This window comes from Pogona vitticeps, chromosome 2, assembly GCF_051106095.1.
Source record: "Pogona vitticeps strain Pit_001003342236 chromosome 2, PviZW2.1, whole genome shotgun sequence".
In the NCBI taxonomy this organism is placed as follows: domain Eukaryota; kingdom Metazoa; phylum Chordata; class Lepidosauria; order Squamata; family Agamidae; genus Pogona; species Pogona vitticeps.
In genome coordinates, this window is record NC_135784.1 from 40,147,533 (window position 1) to 40,171,762 (window position 24,230).

General features: G+C 39.3%; 2 protein-coding genes across 6 annotated transcripts in view; one reads left to right on the top strand and one right to left on the bottom strand.

Annotated features, from left to right (window-relative positions):
• Window positions 1–5,283: 5,283 nt before the first annotated feature.
• On the bottom strand, window positions 5,284–18,356 carry THOC7 (THO complex subunit 7). Of its 3 annotated transcripts, none has more exons than XM_072989359.2 (8): window positions 18,225–18,356; window positions 16,247–16,364; window positions 13,146–13,273; window positions 11,887–11,973; window positions 10,172–10,229; window positions 5,856–5,922; window positions 5,644–5,713; window positions 5,284–5,510 (listed from the first exon to the last, which is right to left on the bottom strand). In XM_072989359.2, exons 1-8 carry the CDS (start codon window positions 18,241–18,243, stop codon window positions 5,443–5,445), a joined length of 615 nt encoding a protein of 204 aa, XP_072845460.1. In that variant the 5' UTR covers window positions 18,244–18,356; the 3' UTR covers window positions 5,284–5,442. The 3 variants fall into 3 exon arrangements, with proteins under 3 accessions (XP_072845460.1, XP_072845461.1, XP_072845462.1); XM_072989360.2 differs by lacking the exon at window positions 18,225–18,356 and adding an exon at window positions 18,046–18,178; XM_072989361.2 differs by lacking the exon at window positions 18,225–18,356 and adding an exon at window positions 17,718–17,745.
• ATXN7 (ataxin 7) overlaps window positions 18,264–24,230 on the top strand; it is a 174,239-nt gene continuing 168,272 nt past the window's right edge. Inside the window, exon 1 of one of the 3 annotated variants that reach the window (XM_072989355.2) lies at window positions 18,264–18,397. Coding sequence is in view for 1 of the 3 variants with exons in the window: in XM_072989352.2 (XP_072845453.2) it covers window positions 18,364–18,397 (34 nt within the window). In the remaining 2 variants the exon portion in view is untranslated. Of the gene's footprint in view, window positions 18,398–18,598; window positions 18,723–24,230 lie in introns of those variants that run through there. The other 2 variants (XM_072989352.2, XM_072989356.2) reach the window with 2 other exon arrangements.

Below are 24,230 nucleotides of genomic sequence, written 5' to 3' on the forward strand. Positions count from 1 at the left end.
AATGGTGCCCCTCTTCCCTTTCTGAATTGAGCTTTCAGTGGTAATATCCACACAGTCTGCTGATTTGATCCTCTCTGTGTTTTTCTGCCTACTCCTCCTCACAAGGAGATTGTAAAAGGGTGGGACAATTAATTATGAGTGGGCACTAATCTGGCTGCAGGAGTCTTATTTTCTAGAGTCCTCAATCCCACCTGTGTTGTGCAAGTGTTCTGCTAAATACAGAAGCATAAAAGTTAACATAAAGCAGATATCTTATGGATTAGGATGCACTGTATTATACAGCCATTTGACCTGTGAGAGAAAAGGTTAATAAACAAAGCAGGTTGGATTAGAAAGCACAGTTAGAGCTGTACAGTCTTTAAAACTGAATTGGAAAGGAACCTTAATTTTCTGGACATGCTTGAAATATTCTGTTTTGAATTTGGTTTCCCAGTCCCTAAAGGGTGATCTCTTCTTGGGGAGCTATGGCTAACAGTTAAGCATTTGTTTGGCTGTTGCAGCCATCTGCTGGCCAAGTTGGAATTAGTTTTGTTTCTTTTCATTTGTTCATATTGGCTACAGATTTATGGAGGCCAAAGAGTACATGTATGGGAAAAAATTGGTAACAATACTATATGCTTGTGTAGAATATTCTGCTAAATTGCTTTGTCAAGCAACAAGTCGGTCTCTGCACCCCTAACGTCATCCCACCTGATGTCTTGTTGGTGGTGGTGGGCTCAATAGTGGTGCATATGCCAATTTGAGATTTTCGGCTTGTTTGCTCTTAGGTGTACTACCTTTAAACATACATGTTTATTCTATCATTTATTTATTTATTTCAAATATTTTAATCTGCTTTTCTACTTAAAAGGACCCAAGGCAGCTGACAACAAAAAAGAGACAATATTTAAAAGCTAAAAACAGAAAGTTGTCTAGAGGGGAGGGGTAAAAATCGAATAAATAAAATAAATAAATAAATAAAGTTTACAAATACTAAAAAAAGTAGTTAAACAAATATTATGTTAAAAACAGTAAATAAAATCAATACTAAAAACAAATTTAAAAACAACAGAGCACAACAATCCAAAGTTCCATTTTTCTCCGAAGCACATCTAAATCTGACACATCCACTTTTTTGAAAATTAAAACTTAGAAGAGGCTGCTGAAAGAGAGAGAGATAAAATTAATTAATTAATACAACAATCTTGCAGTGTTGCAGGCTCTAACCAATTTTCTGCTGATCCTACTCGCTGATAGTTCTGACTCTACTGTAAGTAGTACTGACAGGATATCCCTGACCGGTTCCTCTGAATGAAGACATCCTTTGATGGAAAAAAAAAAGGTTTCCCAGCCTTCTTGTACATGTCTCTATCCAGACATCACTGAATGAATGAACTGAGCAACGTGCCTGAAGGGATCTTCCCATTTGTTATGAGGCAGGCAAACCTCAGTGTGCATGGAGGAAAACAGGAAGCCCATGCTCATGGAGATCACAGAATGTTGCTCTGTCTGATTATTTCCTCCTTGTTTTAACAGGTTTCTTATCTGGCAAAAAAGAAAAACTTCCCACTATTCAAAAAGAAGAAAAGCATGCCAGCAGCATGGTACCATTCAGACTTAACGCTAGGGAAACTTCAAATGGAGGTATCTTTTTAAAATATTTCTTTATATTGTTTAACAGAGACCATTGTCTCTTCTGGTAACTCCCAATTTTTTTCTGCATTACAGCAAAGTGCTCTTCCACAGTGGTTCTTAACCTTGGGTTACTCAGGTGTTTTTGAACTGCAACTCCCAGAAACCTGAGCCAGCACAGCTGGTGCTGAAGTATTCTGGGAGTTGCAGTCCAAAAACACTTGAGTAACTCAAGGTTAAGAACTACTGCTCTACCACTTATCACTCTAGTGCTCAACATGTTAACTGGAAGTGAGTCAAATGGATTTTAGTGATTACTTCTATGCTATATGTTCATTAGCAGCCACTCCAAGCTATTTAATTGCCTGAGGACAGACAATGACACTTTCCTGATAATACCTTAATTAACAATCTGTTATGACTTACATGGCACCCCAAACTAGCTGAAGCACTTGCCTCATTCTGCCTAATAATAGCTGGCTGGAACCCTAATCCATCCTGAAATAATCCAGGGTTGCTTTTGATGATAGTTATTGTACTAGTTCTTTGTTGATCTACCCTACATGGGATAGTTTGTCCACCATTTCAAGTATAAACAGCTTAAATTGCCCATGCCATTTCTTCAACGAAGTGCAAGATTATTATTCCTTGATCTATGTTTGTTATGGCACCTCCTTTTTAAAACTGAAAATGTGCAGTTCCACCACCTCACCCTGTCCAGTTAACACATCATAATCAATATACTTTCTCAACCTTGCAGCCAAAGATTAGTTCACAAATGAGGAAACTCTTTTCTTTCTATCAAGGCCCATATTCTCTTGGGGCTCATTCACTGGGGGCATACCAGTGATTAACAGGACCACACAAATCGGCCCACTCTTCTTCCTTTCTATCTGTCCTAGGCTGGCTGCCATGGGAGGGACAGGCTGTGTTTGCTGGAGGTCTAAAATGATTTCTTTCAGGAAGCTTTTGAAAGTCGGCCAAGGGCTACAGGCTACCGCCTGGTTTTAAATGGGCACATAGGAAAGCAAACCCATGATCTGTTGGGTAGAAAACATCAGGGTGCCTGGTCTTTTGAGCTTTCATGCAGAATGGAAAGTTAGGCTCTTGGTCTATTAACATGAAAAAAGAGGAAATCAAGTAACATGGGCAGCAGCCCTCTTCAGAATATCATCCTTTGATAGTCTGAAAGGTCAGAAGCTGAGCTATTAAAGGCAGAGCCTGCATGTGTATCTATATCTCATCACTACGGTGAACAAGTTAGATGCTGCATGTGGCCAAGACGCAACAGTGAAAGGGATGGGATAACAAAGTGACACTTGGCATAAGAATTGTGTTTGTGAGGATGTTTACAAGCATGTTCCTATTTTCCATAGTGAAAAAATAAGAAGGTATGTGAACTTTTATGCTATCAGTGCTTTGCTTCATTACAAATATTCCCAGATGTTCAAACTGTGTCTGGTAATATATCATTCCTGTCATGGAATCTTTATGGAAGAAAAGTGTGTGAGATCCTGGAATGGTACTGTAGTTCAACAGTCCCGACCTCTTCTATAACATGCTCTTAACGCTGGAGGCATTCAAGAGAAAACTGGACAACAATCTGATAGATCTGCTTTGATCTGGATTCTTGCACTTAGCAGGGGATTGGATACGATTACAGTGGGGTCTTGACTTGAGAACTTAATCCGTATTGGAAGGCGGTTCTCAAGTCAAAAAGTTCTCAAGTCAAATCTGCATTTCCCATAGGAATGCATTGAAAACCATTTGATCTGTATCTGCTCTTTTCCGTCCATAGAAACTAATGGGAAGCTGCTATTCTGCCTTCGACCACTAGAGAGGGGATATTTTGTTTCTTTTTTTCTTAGGTCAAGAAAGGTTCAGGGAAGGCAGGGAAAATACAGTCCAGGCAGTACAGTACCAGGCAGTCCGAAGACTGTCTCCCAATCCACTCTCTAAACACTGGGAGGAGTGAGGAAGCAGACAGGCACCCTTTTCACTGGCCAACAGTTAACTGAAAGTTCAAATTTTGCACTTTCCCTGCCTCCCACGTGGATTTTTTTCAGTTCTTAACTCAAATCCAAGTACTTAAGTCAAGTCAATATTTTCCTATGACAGCGGTTCTTAAGTCAAAATGTTCTTAACTCGAGCCGTTCTTAAGTCAAGAGCCCACTGTACGTTATAGGCCCCTTCCAGCTCAATTATTCTATGATTCTATGCCATTTTATTCCATTCTCTCATCCTTGCTAACAGCCATGGTGACTGTGCATACTCAAACTCCACTGGGCTTTTTTCTACCCCTTATTTTCTAAATGCTGTTTTGCATTTTTGTATACTTTAGATTTTCCCAACTCTTATGCATTGATTTTGTGTACAAAAGGACCAGCATCTGAAAAACTTAGAATGCTAGATGATTTTTTTTTTTTATATCAAGGCATGCTGCAGCCTTTGGGCTATGTCAGTGCTGTTCTGAAGTGTCCTGGAATTCAGGAATACTTTTCTGAAGGCTTTCTCAGGTGCTGTTTAGTAGGGCTGCATAGTCCCAGAGTTTGCAAAAAACTCTGCATAAGGTCATCTGATCTCTACCCAAGCTACTGAATAATCTATCTTTGCTTGTTATGCAAAATTCCGATGAAGATAATCACACAGGGGTTAATCCCTTTGCAGGGAATTGCTCTTTCTTGCAAATCATAACCTTTTGTCTACTCTTTGGTTGTTTACTGATGCTAGGACAATTTTCAATATTTGTGAGTTTCTGTACCCATTACTTTCCACATTTTCTTTATAAACTATTAACAGGTATTGAACACTATTCATGCCATATCTTGTACTTGTGACTCCTCTCAATTTCAAATATGTGCTGCTGAACATATCATGAGATTATACCATATTTTAAAAGACATTTGTTATTAAATAGAAAATTACTTATCAAATACCTTGTTCCATGTGAACAAAGCATTTCTCACATATCATTTCAGTAATCTCTAAAAGGTTCTTTATGGAAGGCAATTATTATTAGCCCACCATACAAATACTTCAGATGAAATTTTGATGACGGCGTTAAAGACAAGTCAATGAATTAATGGAAGTCCAGCTCTTATTCTTAATTATTACTAGATACTACTTTCCAGGATAAAATCTATTGCATAGTCTTCATTGCCAGTCACTTTCATTACTAAAAAGAGTAGCAGCTCAAATATATTTATTTATTTATCTGTGTATTCTCCTATTTTCTTACTAGATTGACAATCTCTTGGATAACATTAGTGAAAAATCCATACAACTATTGGCTTTGAGAAGTGCAGAGCTGCAACACTGTGAGTCTTTGGGAGACAAGATACTCCAGGCCTCTAAGCAGTTTCAAAAGGTGTCCATAAGAACACCAAAGAAGCATAAACCGAAAAAAAATTGTTTTCCATGCAAATGTTGTTGCTAACATGCTTATGAGACAGTAGAGGTACATTAAAATTTTGATTCATTACAAACATTATAAATAGCAAGATGTGGTTTTGCTCTTTCATAGTTCCAATAATCTAAGCTGAAAAGACAAGGATGCTAACTGGCTCAGAAACAAAAAGTTCAGGTAACACAGCAATGTTGCCTTTCAAGGCACATCCTGTAACACAAAGTGGGCAGAGTCCGGTTCCAGGACACTAATATTTCCACACACCGTTAGAAACCCAAGAGTAAATTACTTTATTTTGCAGTTCAAAATATTGTACAAAAATATTTCAAACATCCAGACAAACTGACTCCCATGGAAACATGATTTAGTTTGCAGGGGAACAAAATCTAGACTGCTAATTATTCATCAGGTTCAGGAAAAAAGTTCTATTGCTTATCTTCTGCTTTCATTGGAGTGTCTGAAGATTCTTCTGCTTCTGAAAGTTTCTCATCATCTGAAATATTACATTTAATGCTTTAAAATATTTCTGGAAAAATTCATGTTTATGTACTGGAAACAGTTGACTACTGACTAGCATTTACAGGAAGGAATACAAGGAATTATCTTTACATTCTAGAGGAACTTACTTTCCAGTGTTTGCTGAAGTTCATGGATGGTGCTCAGAAGAACATGAAATTGCTTCCGTCTCAACTCCAGCTAAGGCAAAACAAACATACTGAGATATATGAGAATTCTGAAGAAATATGTCATTCTCACTTGCATCTATGAATAACTGAACAACTCAATGTTATGTATTATTCCATTATGAATGAGAGTAAAAAAGATCGACAAAACATACTTTATCTTCAACATTTTCTTTTATATGTGAAAGATGCTGCAGTTCTTTTCCAAGAGCTTCTAGCTGCCTAAAATAAAAAATTAAATGTATTGTGTTATCATTGAAAACACATTTCTTTGTTTCCATTTTAATCATTTCTATTAGCAACTTATTTTTAATCATACATTTTAATCATTTATTATTTCATTCTTCAACTGGTTCTCAGAGCAGGTTATACACAAATAATAGCAAACATATCAAAACTATCTCAAAATATATCAATTGAGTGAACAGCCCTTTTAGTAGCGGAACAACATTAAAACCATAAATGAAAGAACTGGGCAAATGAAATGATACTGGGGGAAAAACTCAACTTTGGAAATAACTTGGGAAACAACTCTCTAAAGTCAGGGCTTTACAACAGAGAAGGCCTATCTATTTTCCTCTACCACCTGCATCTCCTTTCATTAGGTGACTGTTAATACACGGACAAATCAGCGTGGGAAAATAAGATCTTGACAAAAGCAGGTCTTGAGCCATTTATAGTTCAAAAGGTTAAAACAAGCACTTTGATGGGTGCCTGAAAATGGATGGGAGTCAGGGCAAATCTTCAGCACCAGCAAGATAGAGTCCAGGCTGCAGCCTGTATTCAATTTTCAAAGCCTGTCCCATGTAAAAGTCACTGGAGTTCTCAATGGTCAATTTAGGTACCAGTACATGGACATTTGCTGCTGGGCTATTTCTGTCCAGGACAGGCTGTGACTCAACACTAGCCTAAGCTGAGTGAAAGTAGCTTGTACTATGATTTCCTGAGGTGAGGCAGAAGTTAATGGTCTCCATCAAGAGTGCTATTCATTTCAATGCAGGTAGACTACTACCTTTCAGGACTACAAAGCTTTGTTCTTATCTGGATTAAATTTGACCTTATTAGTTATTTTTAGATGACTGAAGACATTAGTTCAGTAGGAACATGTTGACCATGTCCCTACTGAACTAGGGAACATTGGATATATGGGCTTGTGTCAGCTGATTTAGAAAGTTACCAGGGTTAGATGGTTTCAAAAGCTATTGAGAAGCCCAGGTTATTAATAGTGTGCATCCTTATATTCTTCTAAGACAGGGCAAACAAACAATTAAATACCAAACTTAGTCCTGAAATCCAGACTGAAATGGATGAAGAAAACACTTAGAACATCTGAAGTTGTCCTACAAATCACCTGTTGAAGCACATTGCCCAGGAAGGGAATACTTATGACAAGCCAGAAGTCTGAACAATTCTCAGAGATCTTTGAAGTGGCCCTCTCTCTGCCTCTTTGAAGGTGGCAAGAACCATTCCCTTTCATATAGAGGCAATGCTGACTTGTCAGACATAGCTTGGTTAAACCTCTGTCGGTAAATCTTATTAGTTAGGACTGAGGATTCATCATACTGGTGGCTGGCTACCTCCACACAGTTTTTCCAGATTTTTAGTGGTTGAAATAACAGTTGATTAGCTAGTACTCTGGATACATCCACAATATTTACATGTCTTCATGGGTATTGCCAAGCACCACGAAAACAAGAACAAATGTAATTGCAACTATTATTATGTGGTGTAACAGTTCCAAAATTTTGGGCTACTATACATTAGCATTGCTATCTGGATAGCCCAGTTAGCTGCAAAGCTAGAGGCTGGGAGTTTAATTCCCTATGCCTCCTGTGAGTAGAGCTAGCCTGTGTGGCCCTGGGCGAACTGCACAATCCCAGTATGCCTCCAGAAGGGAATGGTAAACCACTTTCAAGTACTCTCTACCTGGAAAATCCTGAAAATGGCCGCCATAAGTAAAAATTGACTTGACATATTATTATTTTTATTTTTATTTTTATTTTTATTATTATTATTATTATTATTATTATTATTATTATTATTATTATTATTATTATTATTATTATTATTATTATTATTATTATTATTAGTAGTAGTAGTAGTAGTAGTAGTAGTAGTAGTAGTAGTAGTAGTAGTAGTAGTAGTAGTAGTAGTAGTAGTAGTAGTAGTAAATTGTTATAATTATTAAATGGTAAAAGAATATCTGTACTGTGCCTTGAAAAATTAAAATACCATGGTGGACATAATGGTAAAGCTAGATTAAAGATTTTTACCATCTGGAAATTTCACTTTTTTGCAAGCTGAGCTCAAGTATTTCCCAAATGTGAATTCAACACTTAATTAATTTGACCCTGATATGACTCCTCACTCCAACTACTGATTGAAAGAAAACAACCAAGTGCTGCTGGTTTCCTTTGAACCTGGAGCACTGAAAAAAGATTATTAACATTTTAAGATTATTAAAAATGTTGAAAGCAACAAAAACTAGTTTTTATGGATGCCAGATGCAGGGGAGGGGTATCAGGAGACAGGTCCCTAGTTGTCTCGTGTGCTCCCAGAGGCATCTGGTGGGGCCACTGTGAGATACAGGAAGCTGGACTAGATGGTCCCTTGGTCTGATCCAGCAGGGCTCGTCTTATGTTCCTCTTATGATGCTGGTGCCTGGGACACTATTCTTGCAGTGCCGTATGGCCCAATGAACATGAGGTAATCCCAAAGTATCACCTCTGTCAAGAAAGTACAGGTTGACTCACTGGCCTTCCCTGAACATTAGTATAAGGGGGATAACCACAGATTAAGCAAGCTGTCTTTCTATGATCACAATACAAACTATGATTATAATTATGTAACTATTAATGTATTAAAAAATCTTAAAAGATGATGCTGTTAAGGTGCTACATTCAATATGCCAGCAAGTTTGGAAAGCTCAACATTGGCCAGAGGAGTGGAAAAGATCAATCTACATCCCAATCCCAAGGAAGGATAGTGCCAAAGAATGCTCTAACTACTGAACAATTGCACTCATTTCACACGCTAGCAAGGTTATGCTCAAAATCCTACAACGTAGACTTCACCAGTATGTGGACTGAGAACTCCCAGAAGTACAAGCTGGATTCTGACAGGGCAGAGGAACCAAATTGCTAACATGCGCTGGATTATGGAGAAAGCCAGAGAGTTCCAGAAAAACATCTACTTCTGCTTCATTGACTATGTAAAAGCCTTTGACTGTGTTGACCACAACAAACTATGGCAAGTTCTTAAAGACATGGGAGTGCCTGACCACTTTATCGATCTCCTGAGAAATCTATATGTGGGACAGGAAGCAACAGTTAGAACTGGATATAGAACAACTGATTGGTTCAAAATGGGAAAAGAGTACGACAAAACTGTATATTGTCCCCTGGCTTATTTAATTTATATGCAGAATTCATCATGCGAAAGGCTGGACTGGAGGAATCCCAAACCAGAATTAAGATTGCTGGAAGAGATATCAACAACCTCAGATATGCAGATGATACCACTCTGGTGGCAGAAAGTGAGGAGGAATGAAAGAACCTCTTAATGAGGGTGAAAGAGGAGAGTGCAAAAATTATCTGAAGCTCAACATCAAAAAAACTAAGATCATGGCCACTGGTCCCATCGCCTCGTGGGAAATAGAGGGGCGAGATATGGAGGCAGTGACAGATTTCACTTTCTTAGGCTCCATGATCACTGCAGATGGAGACAGCAGCCATGAAATTAAAAGACGCCTGCTTCTTGGGAGGAAAGTGATGACAAACCTTGACAGCATCTTAAAAAGCAGAGACATCACCTTGCCAACAAAAGTATGCATAGTCCGAGCTATGGTTTTTCCTGTAGTGATGTATGGAAGTGAGAGCTGGACCATAAAGAAAGCTGACTGCTGAAGAATTGATGCCTTTGAATTGTGGTGCTGGAGGAGACTCTTGAGAATCCCCTGGACTGCAAGGAGAACAAACCTATCCATTTTGAAGGAAATCAACCCTGAGTGCTCACTGATAGGACAGATCCTGAAGCTGAGGCTCCAATACTTTGGCCATCTCATGAGAAGACCCCTTGGAAAAGACCTTGAAGTTAGGTAAGTGTGAAAGCAAGAGGAGAAGGGGACGACAGAGGATGAGATGGTTGGACAGTGTCATTGAAGCAGCCAACATGAATTTGACACAACTCCGGGAGGCAGTGGAAGATAGGAGGGCCTGGAGTGCTCTGGTCATTGGGGTCACGAAGAGTCGGACACAACTAAACGACTAGACGACAAGTAATGTATTAAGCCACAGCATAGTTTATACATACTAACATTTGAATCTTTTTAGTAATTTTTCTAATATACTTCCAAAATATTATGTTTTTTAAAGAGACTTCTGGCTTAAAACACTTGACTTGATAAAACTGTACAGTGCAATGTCCCTATTATTAATACAGATGTATATCAACTGCTAGGACTCATACTTACTTCAGAGTTTCATGTCTATCTGGATGATGTTGTATTACTTTAGCCAAAGCATCATATTCTGTAAAGAATAAAATGATTGTAAGGATTGTATGTAGCTTCACTGTAATAATCCAAGGTCAATGATTTGCAAATATATATTTATAACTTGCCCCATCTCCAAGCTTTGACACAATTTTAAAAAAAGAATTAAAACAACACAATTTGTAGAACTGACAGATCTAGTTATATCTGCATTCCCAGACTTTCCCTGTTAAATGCATAGTAAAGCACCAGCACTCATAACTCAGACTCTCCTCAGGTCAAAGTGATCGACCTATAGTCTTTTCAATACACATCTACTCCCTACTTCATAGCTCACATGGCAGTTACCATATTTTTCCGTGTATAAGATGTCCCCACACATTTCTAACTCTAAATTAAGAAATCAATATTTTAAACATAAAACAGAATACATTTTTATTTAGTAATTAAGTAAAATTTACATACCCGTTCTATCGTATTATGCATCACACTTAGCTTTGAACATATCACTTTATTCAGCCTCTGGGTTCAGAACGCTCCAACATTACGCTGTTGCATCTGAGCACTGTCTATATGCTCCAGCTCCAACAGTTTGTATTCCAATTGGTTTGTTCAGCATTAGCTGATGTCAGTTACATAAGGCTCATGATTGGAGAAAGCTAAGTCTCCTGACTGTAAGAAGCTAAGCCTTGTGATTGAAGGAAACCTGTTTGCAAAGGCAAGGTATGGGCACTTACACGGCTCTCTTTGGCTTACTTCTGTGTATAGGATGACCCTCAATTTTTAATCTAAAGCTTTTTGACAAAAGTATCATCTTATATACAGAAAACTATAGTATGTTTTAGAAGATGTGGTTATGTTAGTTTTTGCTAACATATCAAGCAAAATCAAAAGGAACTGGACATGTCCATGAAAGCTCACATTAAAATATAGCAGTTAGTCTTTGAAGTGTCACAATGTTTTTGTCTTGTATTTCATTTTCTTTTGTTTTTACCTGATATAGCAGCTATGTGTGAGTCAGGGAATCTGCATCATGCTAACACATGACCTGATATATACAGAGGAGTTATGTTATAACCCATGCAAGTATAGTTTGCCTGCATACCATTACTGCAAACAGAATTATAACATTATTTGAAAATCTAATTTGAGAACTAGGCTTTGGTTTGAACCACACTAATACTGAAAACTATTAAACATTTTCTATTACACCTAAATTGGTCTCTGGACTCCCAACAATTGAGTGTGCAAGGCACTCAATTCTGTGTTTACCATATGACTGGAAAACCAAGAACCATCTACAGACTGAGCAACTTTGAAGGAGACATTCTAAGTTTGCTGTAACATACTCAGGTTTATTCGTGACGGCTTTCACAGCTGGGATTTAATGGCTGTTGTAGGTTTTTCAGGCTCTTTGGCCGTGTTCTGAAGGTTGTTATTCCTAATGTTTTACCAGTCTCTGTGGCCGGCATCTTCAGAGGACAGAGTGCTTTCCTCTGAAGATGCCGGCCACATAGCCTGGCGAAACCTTAGGAAGAATAACCTTCAGAACACGGCCAAAGAGCCCACAACAACCATACTCAGGTTTATTTAGATTTAGCAAGCCATATTTTGATAATTTAGAACAGGCAACAAATCATATATGCAAAGTGTTCTGCTTCAGCCCTTTTACTTAATGGTGAAAAAATCCTTACCTTGGCGATTTTTTCGTATTCTTTTTGCCTGAAGAATCTGCTTTTTGCACTCAGCAATTTTTTCATGTGCTGCAGCAATGCTATTTTCTTTCAAAGAAATAAAATTAAAAGTGATTATCTACAAATATCACAAAGACAATTTATTAAACTGCAAAAATCCATACTGTAAGTGGTTAACACAAAGCATCTGGCTTCCAAATTTTATTCATATTGTGAGCAGGTCTATAAATCATAATAGCTGGTGTATTCTCACACTGCAATTATTGTCAGGTGCTCAGCACGGAGATCCACTTAATTTTTTTTTGAAAGAATGTCAGAAAAATAGAAAAACGTAGATGTTAAATTCCATAAACTCAAATGTGTTTCCTGGTCAAAATTATGGAAAAGGACACAGGATTGTATTATTTTAAATAATTATATGACACCTACAAGCAAGTTCCTAGAGTAGATTAAAACAACAATAAAAACAAATTATACCAGACACCAACAGGTGAACAGTAAAAACATAAAAGCAGCATAAAAACAGTGACCAATATACAACAAATTTGAGATGGAATAGATTAAAAGACCTGAGAAAATGAAAGTCTTTCTTTAGCATCGCTATGACTATGGCCAAGGTAAATCTTTCCCAGGTAAATCAGTCATCATCTTAGGCTACTAAAAGATGTTCTATGACATGACGATGACCTGCTCCCCTGTTACAAAGCAGAATTAAGATGTATATTTGATCCTGTGGAGGACTGTGTCCCTGCCAGAACTGGCTGATCATCAGTTCTAAGGACAGCTGGGCTACTGATGAACATTCCTGTTCCAGAAGGCTTTTAATTAAAATAACAACTGTGGGTCCTGATGATGGCAGTTTTAATTGTATTTTAATGGTATTTTAATCATTTTATTGTATTGAATTTTAATTATTGTAAGCTGCCCAGAGACCTCTGGGTAGAGTGGGCGGCATATAAATTAAATAAATAAATTAAATAAATAAAATAAAATAAATAAATAAATAAATTATCACAGTCTTTCTGGGACTTAGCTTCATGTAGGATGAGGTGTTAAATAAACCACAAATTAAAACACTGTCCCAGGCATGTAGATAGCCCTTCAGACTTCAGTTTATGAAATGATAAAGACAACTAAGGATGGGAGGTTTCATAGTTAAAATGCCGCCTGATGTTATGTGTAAATATCTCTGAACTTTCTCCTTTTTCTAAAACATCCCTTTCCATATGGCAATAATATTGTATAGAAATAATGTTTACCTATATCTTTGTAGATTTTTTCATAGTTCTCCATTTCTCTGAGATTCATATCATATACAAGTAAGGTTTTTCCCATGGAAAATTCACATTGTGACAATGTGCTCAGCATGCGCTGGTACTGTGTGTAGCTGAAAAACAAAAAAGAATTTATTGCATTAATATATTTCAATAGGTTACTAACTGATGAACATTAGCAATGATTCCCAAAGGCCCTACTGTACAATTAAGCTTTATGCAAACTAATATAAATTAACATTATTTCTACATTCACAGGCATTTTCACTCATTTTCAAAGCCACCTGTTCTTGTGAATGTTTTCTTGAATTTATCATAAGTATTACAAAACAGAGTCATTATTTTAAACACATGTCTTATCATCACATCAATTAAATTGCTCTTGTACAAATATCCTGGTTAAATGATGTCAATTAATTGCAACAGAAGAATGGATGCAAAAGGAAAAGGGAGTCTTTTTTTCTTTCAGTGTCTCAGCAACATAAAGGTGGTCAAAAAGATGGGGATGCTACAAAGACGGCATATAAATCAAATAAATAAATAAATAAAACAGCTGCCCCAATCTCCTTGTCAGCCATCTATAGTCAAAAAGGCACTTCTCTTTACTCTTATATGCAATATTTCTGCTCCTGTATTTCACATTTTAGAATGTAAGCAAGTGAGAAGGATCTTAACCTATCCTGACCAATTTGTAACTTTGTTAACTCAGAATCTGCATGTACATGCACCCAATGTATACTGGCTTGTGACCTGACATTGTGGACACTTATACCTATCTATTCAAAGTTAAGTACCACTAATGAGGATTACTCCCCAATATAAGGGTATAAAAGTGCAGCCTTGATTACTGAAAGGCACAGAGCAGGAACTACAAAAGAAGCAGGAACTGACAAAGTGAAAATACTTTAAAAGCCCTTTCCTAGCTCCATTAAAAAGAAAAATAAATCATATTTGTAACTGAATTTTCCAACATGATAGTGATTACTGCTCCAATTTTCAGTTAAGGCATTAAAGGAAACTTATATTTATTTAAAGTAGCTACAGAATACTCTTTAAACTGTTTTCTTATAATATAAATGAAAAGTACATTTAGCTGCTTTTAGAATCTCAAGCTCAAGGAAAGTAAATGGACCTGATAAAATAGATTATAACTAGTTAAGCAATCAGTAAAATTTATATGGACTGAATAATTCCACTAATTAAAAAGAAAATGATAAATAAAAACCAAAAGCATTTTATCAGTTTACAGCCCAAAGCAATAGTGCCCATATCCAATTGTCAAGGGACTGGAATATTGTTACAATAGGCCAATTATTTCTGCTTTTCCCCCCAATTTCTTTATGTTTCTACGAAAGGAGGAAGTGTGTGTGTCTGTCCTTGGCAATCTGTAATTTAAAAACTTCCCCCTCAGTAAGTGTTCTTGTATTATAGTAATGGTTGAATATTTAGCCTTTAAATCGTTAAAAATAAAATTACAGTAATTCCCTGGTCAGTGGTCAACATGCATTCCCAGAAAAGAGTGCTAGCCAGAACTGTGGTAAATGGGGTCTTTATATATTTTCCTGGATAGGTGAAAAAATATATAAGAAAGCTTGAGCTGGTTCCACATCTGTGGCACTAGAGAAGGGGGAAAGAGAGAAAGGAGAAACATGGAAGGGGTGTGTATTGTGTATGAGGGCTAAAGGGGGGCAAAAAAGGAAAGGGGAGAGAGAGAGAGAGAGAGAGAGAGATGCCCCAGGCACTTATTCCCTTTGCTGCCTTTATTGCATGTGGAGGGATCAGAAAGTGAAAAGGAGCTGTAGAAGAGCTTCTTACTAACTGCTTGCCTCTCTGCCTGCTTTTACACACACGTGGGTAGGTATGGATAAAGTGTGTGTTTCTGTCTGGGAGAATGTGTGGGAAAAGGAGCTCAGGGAGGGAGGGAGAAGGACAAAGAGGTGAAAGGGAAGGGAGGACAATTTGCCCCAACCAAAGAACAACTGACTGACTCTTGAGAGGGTGGTGAAAAGCGTGTTATAACAAAACTGCTAAACAGGGCATTGTTAGGTGGGCTACCGGTAATTCCTTAACCAGCTCCCATTCAATGACTTAGTCATATTTCATACATAAACTGTATAGCAAAATATGAATTATCAAAAGCAAGAAAAAACTTTCCTAGATAAAATATACAGCACATCCAATGCAGGGAATGGAATATTAATGCATCAAGGGCAATTTTGAAGGAAGATTTTTGGGTTACAAATAAACACTACTTATGCATTTATTAGGGACCTGGTGGCACTGCAGGTTAAACCACAGAAGCCTCTGTGCTGCAGGGTCGGAAGACCAGCAGCTGTACGATTGAATCCACATGATGGAGTGAGCTCCTGTTGCTTGTCCCAGCTCCTGCCAACCTAGCATTTTGAAAGCATGAAAAACTGTGAGTAGATAAATAGATGCCACCATGGTGGAAAGGTAATGGCGTTCCATGTCTAGTCATGCTGGCCACGTGACCATGGAAACTGTCTACGGACAAAACACTGGCTCTATGGCTTGGAAACGGGGATGAGCACCGTGCCCTAAAGTTGGACACAACTGGACTAAAGGTCAAGGGGAACTTTTACCTTTGCCTATGCATTTATTACACTATAAATGACTACACGTGATGATATCCATAAGTGCTGCTCTTGTAGCATTTGTTTTTTTCTTCTGGAAGTATAAAACAATACACGTTTCCAGGACATTCTGCTTAGTTAGCCTATATCATATTATTCAGTCTGTGCTATAAAACCCATTTCCAACACCTGCCAAAAACATTCACAGTATTACAGAGGGTGCTGGACAGCATTTATCTGAAAACACCAACTAATTAAGTGGTGTCTTGTAATTTGTGCTCAGTTATTTACAATACAGTATGATGTTTACACTGTTTAAATATTTGGTTTTTTAAAAATACCTTTCTTCCAATAATAAAATTTGGAATATCATTTGTTCCTCGTATACGTCACTGTATACTCTTCCCAGGAGCTACTAAAATTAACAGATACTATCCAGTATCAGTGCCTGAGGACTGCTACTTTTCATTTTTCAGATAAGATAGCAAATACCCTTCTTCCTGAGATCCGGAGTTGCACCATTTGATGAAGCTCTTCACTAACAAATTAATTCTTCTGTCATCACCGGCACCATCTCCATCAATCAAAAGTCGCTTGCGAATAACTTCATCTAAAGTAGAAACAATCTTTTTAAATGAGCAATGTCAATGTAATGATTACTGTAAGACATTCCCAGCAGACAAGGAGAAAAGGCAACCACCCAATCCTACACCTATTAACCTTTAAAAAGCATCCAATTTCACATACTTAGTTGAAAGTATGTGTAGGATTAAGGCTTAATCACAATGCAGCAATCATCATAGTCACACAAATGGGATTTTACAACATGATCTAATAAAGGTCTACTCAGAAGAAAGTCCCATTGAATTGAATTAAGTTTACACATCTAAGAAGGAATAGGCTAGTAGACTCTGGAATACAAGAAACAGTGAATATGTTACTTAGATTTATCTAATTAAGGAAAAAGAAAACCATCATCATTAAAGGGCAGAATTAATGAGGAAAAGGTCAATAAATGTTTAAAACATATCCCACAGACAACTCTCTCTATAGACGTTATATCTGATACCAGGAAAACAGACATGAAGAAACAGGAGATAAGCTGTGCATAAAATCCTGTACAGTAGTTAGTTGCAACTAGAGTGCACTCACTCTTAACTACTGCAACGCTTTGATTTGCCATTGCATAGGTGCCCAGGCATGAGATTTCTAGTGAAGATTAACCCTGCATAAAGAAGAGTGCCTGAGCATTCAGTGTATACCTGTATGTCCTGTTCAGACTTTTAAATAAACAAAGAGTCATGGAAAGCAACCACAATCCATTTTTGAATCCACTCTGGACAATCACTGAAGAATCTGACACTTACTGTTTGTTGTTTGCAAAGTGATAGTTACACGAGCATATCAACAAAAGCAAAAAATAAAGAAGACGAAAATGTCCTGATGCCTTAAAGACTAATATTATATTTTAATGTGATCTTTTGTGGAACATGTCTCCTTGTTCAGACATAAGAGTGAGAATACAGCTAATAACACTGTCTCTTTAGACCACAAAGAGTCTATATGGCCTATCGTCTCAATCTTTTGTCTGAAGAAGTGGCCTTGTTCCACGAAAGCTCACAACAGAGGTACAGTATAGCAATTAGTCTTTAAGATGCCAGAACCTTATTTTGGCTGTTTTCTTGTTAGTATTTGATGAAACTCCCGCTGCACAACGGTCCCCAACCCCCTTTTTGAGGACGTGCTCCCTCTTTCCTGGTGCCTGCATAACCCCTCGTTATGGCACACTGTAATTATCATTATTATTTAAAAAAAAACACCTCATTATTCATTGCTATTAAATAGGAGAAGCAGGGCTGTGGGAATAGAGTAGGCTAAACTGGCTCCCAGTTCAACGGAGGAAAACTTGATGGGAGGGGAGGTGGCGGCGAAAGGCATTGTAAAAGGGTTATCTTGTGCCCACCTCACATTAACGGCCATTAATGCCTTTAAAAGCCCCCCCCTCCTCCCCAAACGATGGTTTAGCGACGTCTCCCTTCACCGGTCTTTTCTGGGCCACGAGATGGGGGGGGGGGCGGCTCAGACCACCGAGACCCTAAAAAGGGGGGGGGGGGAAGAGGCGGAAGAAAGTGGGGTCGGCATGGAGGTGGAGGGCGGCGGCGGCGGCGGCGGGGTGGGGGAGGGGAGAGAAGAAAAATGAGATCCTGAGGTAAAAAAAAAACGTGAGGGAGAGGAAGAACCCAGCGCGACCCTACGGGGAGGGAAAAGAGCCGGCCTAAAGAGGCCCTTGCCTCGGGAGCGGGACCGCGGTCGCGACGCCTCTAGCCGGGCCCGTCCGAGCCACGAAAGCGGGAAAGGCAGGCAAGGCAGGGAAGGAAGGAAGGAAGGCAGGCAGGCAGGAAGGGTGGGCTGCGTCTACGGCCGCCCGCCTTGGGACGCCGGCGCCCGGGGTTTCGTCTGTGTGTCTCACCGTCGGTCACGGCCCCCATGGCGATGGCGCCGGCAGAGGCAGGAGTCGGTCTAGGCGGCGGCGGCGACGGCAGCAGCAGCAGCAGCAGCGGCGGCGGCGCCGAGTGAGGTGGGTCCGGCTCAGGCGGCCGCTTCCCACAATGCAGCAGCGGCAGCAGCGACGGCGGCAGCCGGGTAAGCGGCGGCCATGGAGGGGGAGGAGGTGGCGTCGTCGTCGTCGGTGGCGGCGGCGGCAATAGGGGCCTGAAGTGGGCCGGGACCAGTTGGGGGGGGCAGCGACGCCGGGGAGGGGGAGAGGTCGAGGGAGCAGGAGGAGCCACAGACCTCGGCTGCGTTGCCTGGTCCGGGGGTGGGGGTGGGGAGGGGAGAGAGCAGCCGCAGTGCAGGAGCAAGCCCGCCAAGTGTGCCTCTCCAACGCCCCCCCCGCAGCCCCTCGCCCACCCCAGGTGTGCCTCTGGCCCCCTCCCCCAACACCTCAGCAGGGCTCCGTCCTGGCCAGGTGAGGGCAAAACAGGGTGGCGATGGTGGGGTGGTGGTGGTGGTGGTAAAGGTGAGGGGATAGGGCTCCACCACTCACCCCTGCTGCTGCTGCTGCTGCTTGTCGTGGCCTAGCCTTGGCCACTGGCCAGTAACCTTTGGTGACCTCTGTGTCTGTCGTCGTCCCTGTGGTGCCACAACCATGCAGGGCCAAGCTAGGCCACCTGTCTCCTGGTGCCCTCATGGCCACTACCACCATGCCTCTGTCGTGGCCTGGCTCTTGTTTGTGGCTCTGGCCCTTTTCCCTTCCAGCCATTGCTGTCGTCTCGCTGTAGCTCCTCTGATGCTACCTGTACCATTGCTGTTTCCGCCACCACAGCGGGCATCGTGCTCTTGTCACCATCCTAGTGTCCTTTGTAGCTTGCGCTATCACCATGCTGTTACAGCTTTTTTTTTTCATTAGCAGCTTCACAGCTGTGCTATCAGGGTTGCTCCTCTATTGATCACCTCTGTGGTCATGGATGCCCCATCAGTCACTGGTGCTTTCACGGCTTTTGCCATCCTTACTTTACCTTTGCTGCCATATCACTGCTGTCCTAACGTGTTTTGCCATGGCATTGCCTCCCTGATGCTTCTGCACTCTGCTAAATACATATTTCCCTCCATACCATCTCACAGTTTTATAGCCTATCTAAACAATCTGCAACCACTGCTGGAGTTCCTTCTCTTGCTACTTTCACTTATTTGTTTCCCACATACTAGCACCATCTATTATTGCTCCTGTGTTTTCTTTCGTGTTGGTATGACCACTCTTACGTGTCTGTCACATTGTACACCAATACTATCGCACTGCTATAGCAGAGCGACAGATCCGTTAAGAGGCCTTTCATTACGGTGCATATTACCACAAATCAATACTAATGGCTTTTTGGGGGTAATTCCTGCTGTTGATGTCCTCACCATTACAAAAGAACCATTTATTTTCATAGCTGTGTTTGCATTTATTGCAGTTCCCTCTGTATGTTACAATGGTAGTGCCATACTTTTCACTTATTATTGCTTCTTATATGTCTTGTATGATTGGTATGGTGACCTTTGTTAAGTTAACAGTTTTCTGTCTTAATTCTGTGCTTCCTAGCTCTTTAGATGCTTTGAGAAACTATTTGTTTCCTAGGGGAAGTTGCTGTGTTAGTCTTTTGCAGGACAAGAACAGCATAGTCTTATGGTAACATAGTGAGTTTTGTTTGACATAAACTTCTGTGGACTGGAGCCCATTTCAGTGTTAGTCTTTTGGGTGCACAAAACTTGTCTGCATTTATTTTCCATAACTTTTCCCAATTGCAACATTTCCTGCTTGCATTGTATTTTCCGATTTATGTCCACAGCAAGTCTATTACAGACATGATTACCCATGTCTTCTGACTTTATTCCTGCTATGTTGGCTAGCTGTGCTATTAATGTGAGCTCTATAAAGAAAAATATATCTTGCTATTATCTATTCTTTAAACTTTATTCAATGGTGTAAATGATAGAATGCTTCTTTGGTTTTCTTTTCTGCTGGTTATTACTGTTTGACTCATTTTTCTTGTACCTTCGCTTTTCTTGATTTCCTTTACATATGATCACTCTAGATATGTTTGAACAACTGGATGCATCCACAAAAGCTCCCATTGAAATATAACAATTCATTTTTAAGGTTCTACTACATTTTTCTTTTTCTTTCTTTTTAAAAATATTTGTCTGGATTTCCTTATGTTTCACTAGCCACATTTGTTACCTTTACAGATTATAGTGCTTCAATGAGTACCTATTGTTGTTTTGCAAGAGGGGTAAGAGAAAATGTACTGTTGATAAAAGTAGAACTGATTTTTGTTGTTGTGAGGAAAGTCAGGGCATCTTAAATTGGCAGGATATCTAGCTGTTAAATCCTGCAATCATGCAATGGATGTGTTTTAAAGTTTAGAAATACAGATTTGGCAAATAATTCCTTAGTACAGTCGTGCCCCACTTAACGATTACCCTGTATAACAACGAATCCGCTTCACGAAAATATTTTGTATCACATATATAGTGTCATATAGAGAATCATGGATATACTTTAGAAGAAGACTGTGTAAATATAGTTGTTTTGCTATTTATATAGGTCTTTTGGACTTCACTTACTGTTTCCTGACAATTTAAACTCAGCTGCTGATAGTTCAGTGGGATGCATTGTGAGAAATGTCAGGCAAAGAGGCAGAACCTTGCCTTCTTTCATTGAGTTACATTCTTATTTGTTGTCTTCTTTAGAACTACCTCTGAACTTAGTCAGAGCTCCAGCTATGATTTGGGGTGGGTGGGGCTGGGCTGAGATATAGAGAAGGAAATGAATAATAGAATAATGGAGTTGGAAGGGACCTATGAGACCATTCAGTGTAACTCCTACTAAGTGCAGGAATCTCAATCAAAGTATATCTGACAGATGGTTGTCTAATTTTCTTTTGAATGCCTCCTAGAATTGGAGCATTCATCACCTTCCATGGTAATAGGTTCCACTGTTGTACTGCTCTAACAGTTAATTTTTCCTCCCTTGATATTCAACCAAAATCTGGCTTCCTGTAACTTCAGTCCATTATTACATGCCCTGCACTCTGGGATAATCGAGAACAGACCCTGTCCCTCCTCTATATGATCACCTTTCACGTATTTGCAAAGTACTGTACCGTATTTTTTGCACCATAAGACGCACTTTCTTCCCACAAAACAGGGGGGTAGAAAGTCTGTGCATCTCATGGAGCGAAGAAAACAGATTATATTTTCCTGTTTTATTCTCCTAAAAAATTGGTGTGTCTTATGGAATGGTGCGTCTTATGGAGCGAAAAATATGGTACTATTGTATCTCCCCTGAGTCTTCTTTTCTCAAGGTTAACATGCCCAGTTCTTTGAGTCTTTCCTCATAGGGCTTGGTTTCCAATCCCCCAGTCATTCTTGTTGCTCTCCTCTTAGCTTGTTCCAGTTTCTTGACATCTTTTTAAAAGTATGGTGTCCAGAACTGAACAAAGTACTTAAGATGAGGCCTAACCATTGCTGAATAGAGGGGGATTAGTACTTCATAAGATTTGGAGACTGTAATTCTGTTAATGCAACCAAAAATACCATTTGCCTTTTTTCTAACCACATCACACTGTTGGCTCATATTCAGTTTGTGGTCTATAACAATTCCAAGGTCCTTCTTGCTTGTAGTATTACTGAGCCAAGTACAGTATGCCCCTCTGTCTTATAAGTGTGTTTGGTTTTTTCCCCCTAGGTGTAGAACATTGCACTTATCCTTGTTAAATTTCATTCTGTTGTTTTCAGCCCAATGCTCAAGCTTATCAGGGTTTTGGGGGGTTTTTTTGTGTGTGGGTTTTTTTTTTTGGAATTTCCTTTCTGTCTTTTAAGGTATTAACTATTTCACCCCATTTTGTGTCATCTACATATTTGGTAAGCATTCCTTGTGCCCCCTCATCTAAAGTAATTAATAAAAATGTTGAAGATCACTAGGCCCAGAACTGAGCCCCACTTGTTACCTCTTCCCAGCTTGAGAAGGAGCCATAGATAAGCACTCTCTGAGTATGATTGTGTAACAACTGTTTATCCACCTGACACTTGTGCTATCTAGCCCAGTGGTTCTTAACCTTTGTTACTCAGATGCTTTTGAACTGCAACTCCCAGAAACCCCAGCCAGCACAGCTGGTGGTGAAGGCTTCTGGGAGTTGCAGTCCAAAACTCTTGAGTAACTCAAGGTTAAGAACCAGTGATCTAGCCCATACCTAGTTAGCTTGCTAATGAGACTATCATGGAACATTTTGTCAAAAGCTCTATTAAAGTCAAGATATATTATGTCTACAGTATTCTCACCATCTACCAGGATGGTTACCCGATTCAAAAACAAACAAACAAACAAAAGAGAGAGAGAGAGAGAGAGAGAGAGATAAGATTAGTCTGGCAGGATTTGTTTTCGAGAAATCCATTTTTGCTTGTAGTTATTACTGTACTGTATTATTTTCAAGGTACTTGCAGAGTGACTGCTTTATACTCTGCTCCAGAATTTTCCTTGGGATTAATATCAGGCTGACTGGTCTGTAGTTCCCAGGTTCCTCCTTTTTGCCCTTTTTGAATCTAGGGACAATGTTAGCCCTTTTCCAATCATCTAGCAATGCACCAGTTCTTCACGATTTCAAGAAAATAATACACAGTAGTTCTGAGAATTCTTCTGCCAGTTTCTTCAATACTCTTTTATGCAGTTCATCTGACCCTGGATATTTGAAATCATTCAAAGCAATAAGGTTTTCCTTGACTATTTGTCAATCTCAAGCTGCAGTCCTATCTTTTCCACTTCACATAGACTGTCTTTTGGGAAAAGACGGAGCTAGAGTAGGAATGGAGCACCTCTGCTTTTTCTTTGTCATCTTTTATCATTTTTCTATCCACACTGTGTAGCTGAGCCACTATTTCTTTTCTCTGTCTTTTGATATGTATGTACCTGGAGAATGCTATTTTGTTGCTTTTAGCATTTCTTGTTAGCTTCAGCTCATTCTCAGATTTTGCCTTTCTGATCTCTGCAGTTCTTTGCTACATGCCTATACTCTTATTTTGTGGCATGGCCTTCATTATACTTACTATATGTGTCCTTTTTTATTTTCAGGTCATCTCAGAGTTTTGTGGGAAGTGACATTGGTTTTTTTCCCTGTCTTCCCCATTTTTCTTACTGAAATTATTTGTAGATATGCCTCTAAAATTTCCTTTTTAAGACACTACCAATAGTCTTGGACTCCTTTTCCTGTTAGGATCTCCTGCCTAACTTATCATTGTTCTGAGTTTAGTAAAACTGGCTTTTCTAAAATCCACTGACACATGTGGCTACACTCTGTTTTTGTTTGCTTTGAAATCATGAACTCAAGTAGACCATGGTCACTTCCCCCTAGAATTCGCCTTACTACCTCTTCTTCCACCAACTCATCTCTGTTGGTTAGAATCATGTCAAGTCGTTTAGTTTCTTCTTCCACTTTTTGTAGGAAACAATTAATGGCAGCACAAGCCAGGAATATCTTGGAAGGTCGATATTTAGCAGCATTTGCCTCCCGACAGATCAGGATAACTGAAATCTATCATTACTGCTACATTCTGTCTCTTTGAAATTCTTGCAGTTTGCTTTTTAAAGATTTTTCATCTGCATTGTTTCCTTGATTGGATGGTAGTAGACTCCAACTATCATGCTCCTTTTGAAATCTCACCCCCCCCCCAATTATATTAATCTAAATGCTGTTGATAGGAGAACCAAGCTCATCCTTCTGTATTTCTATACAGAAATAAGTATTTTTCCATATATTGCAGCTCTACCCCCCTTTTTATTCTGTCTGTTCTTTTTGAACAATTTAAACAAAAATTGGGAGTCATTCTGTCAAGTTTCAGTTATCTCTATCAAGTCATATTTACTCTCCGGAACTAAAATTTCAAAACTATTGAAAAAGAAGGAATCCAAAGGAAAAAAGTTAAAGTAACATTGAAG

Excerpts from the sequence above, each read along its gene's own strand:
- THOC7 (XM_072989359.2), bottom strand. Across the intron at positions 13,274-16,246 it reads TCCGGATCTCAGGAAGAAGG|CTACACACAGTACCAGCGCA; the intron begins GTATTTGCTATC and ends TTTGTTTTTCAG. Across the intron at positions 5,714-5,855 it reads AAGAAAATGTTGAAGATAAA|CTGGAGTTGAGACGGAAGCA; the intron begins GTATGTTTTGTC and ends GTTTTGCCTTAG.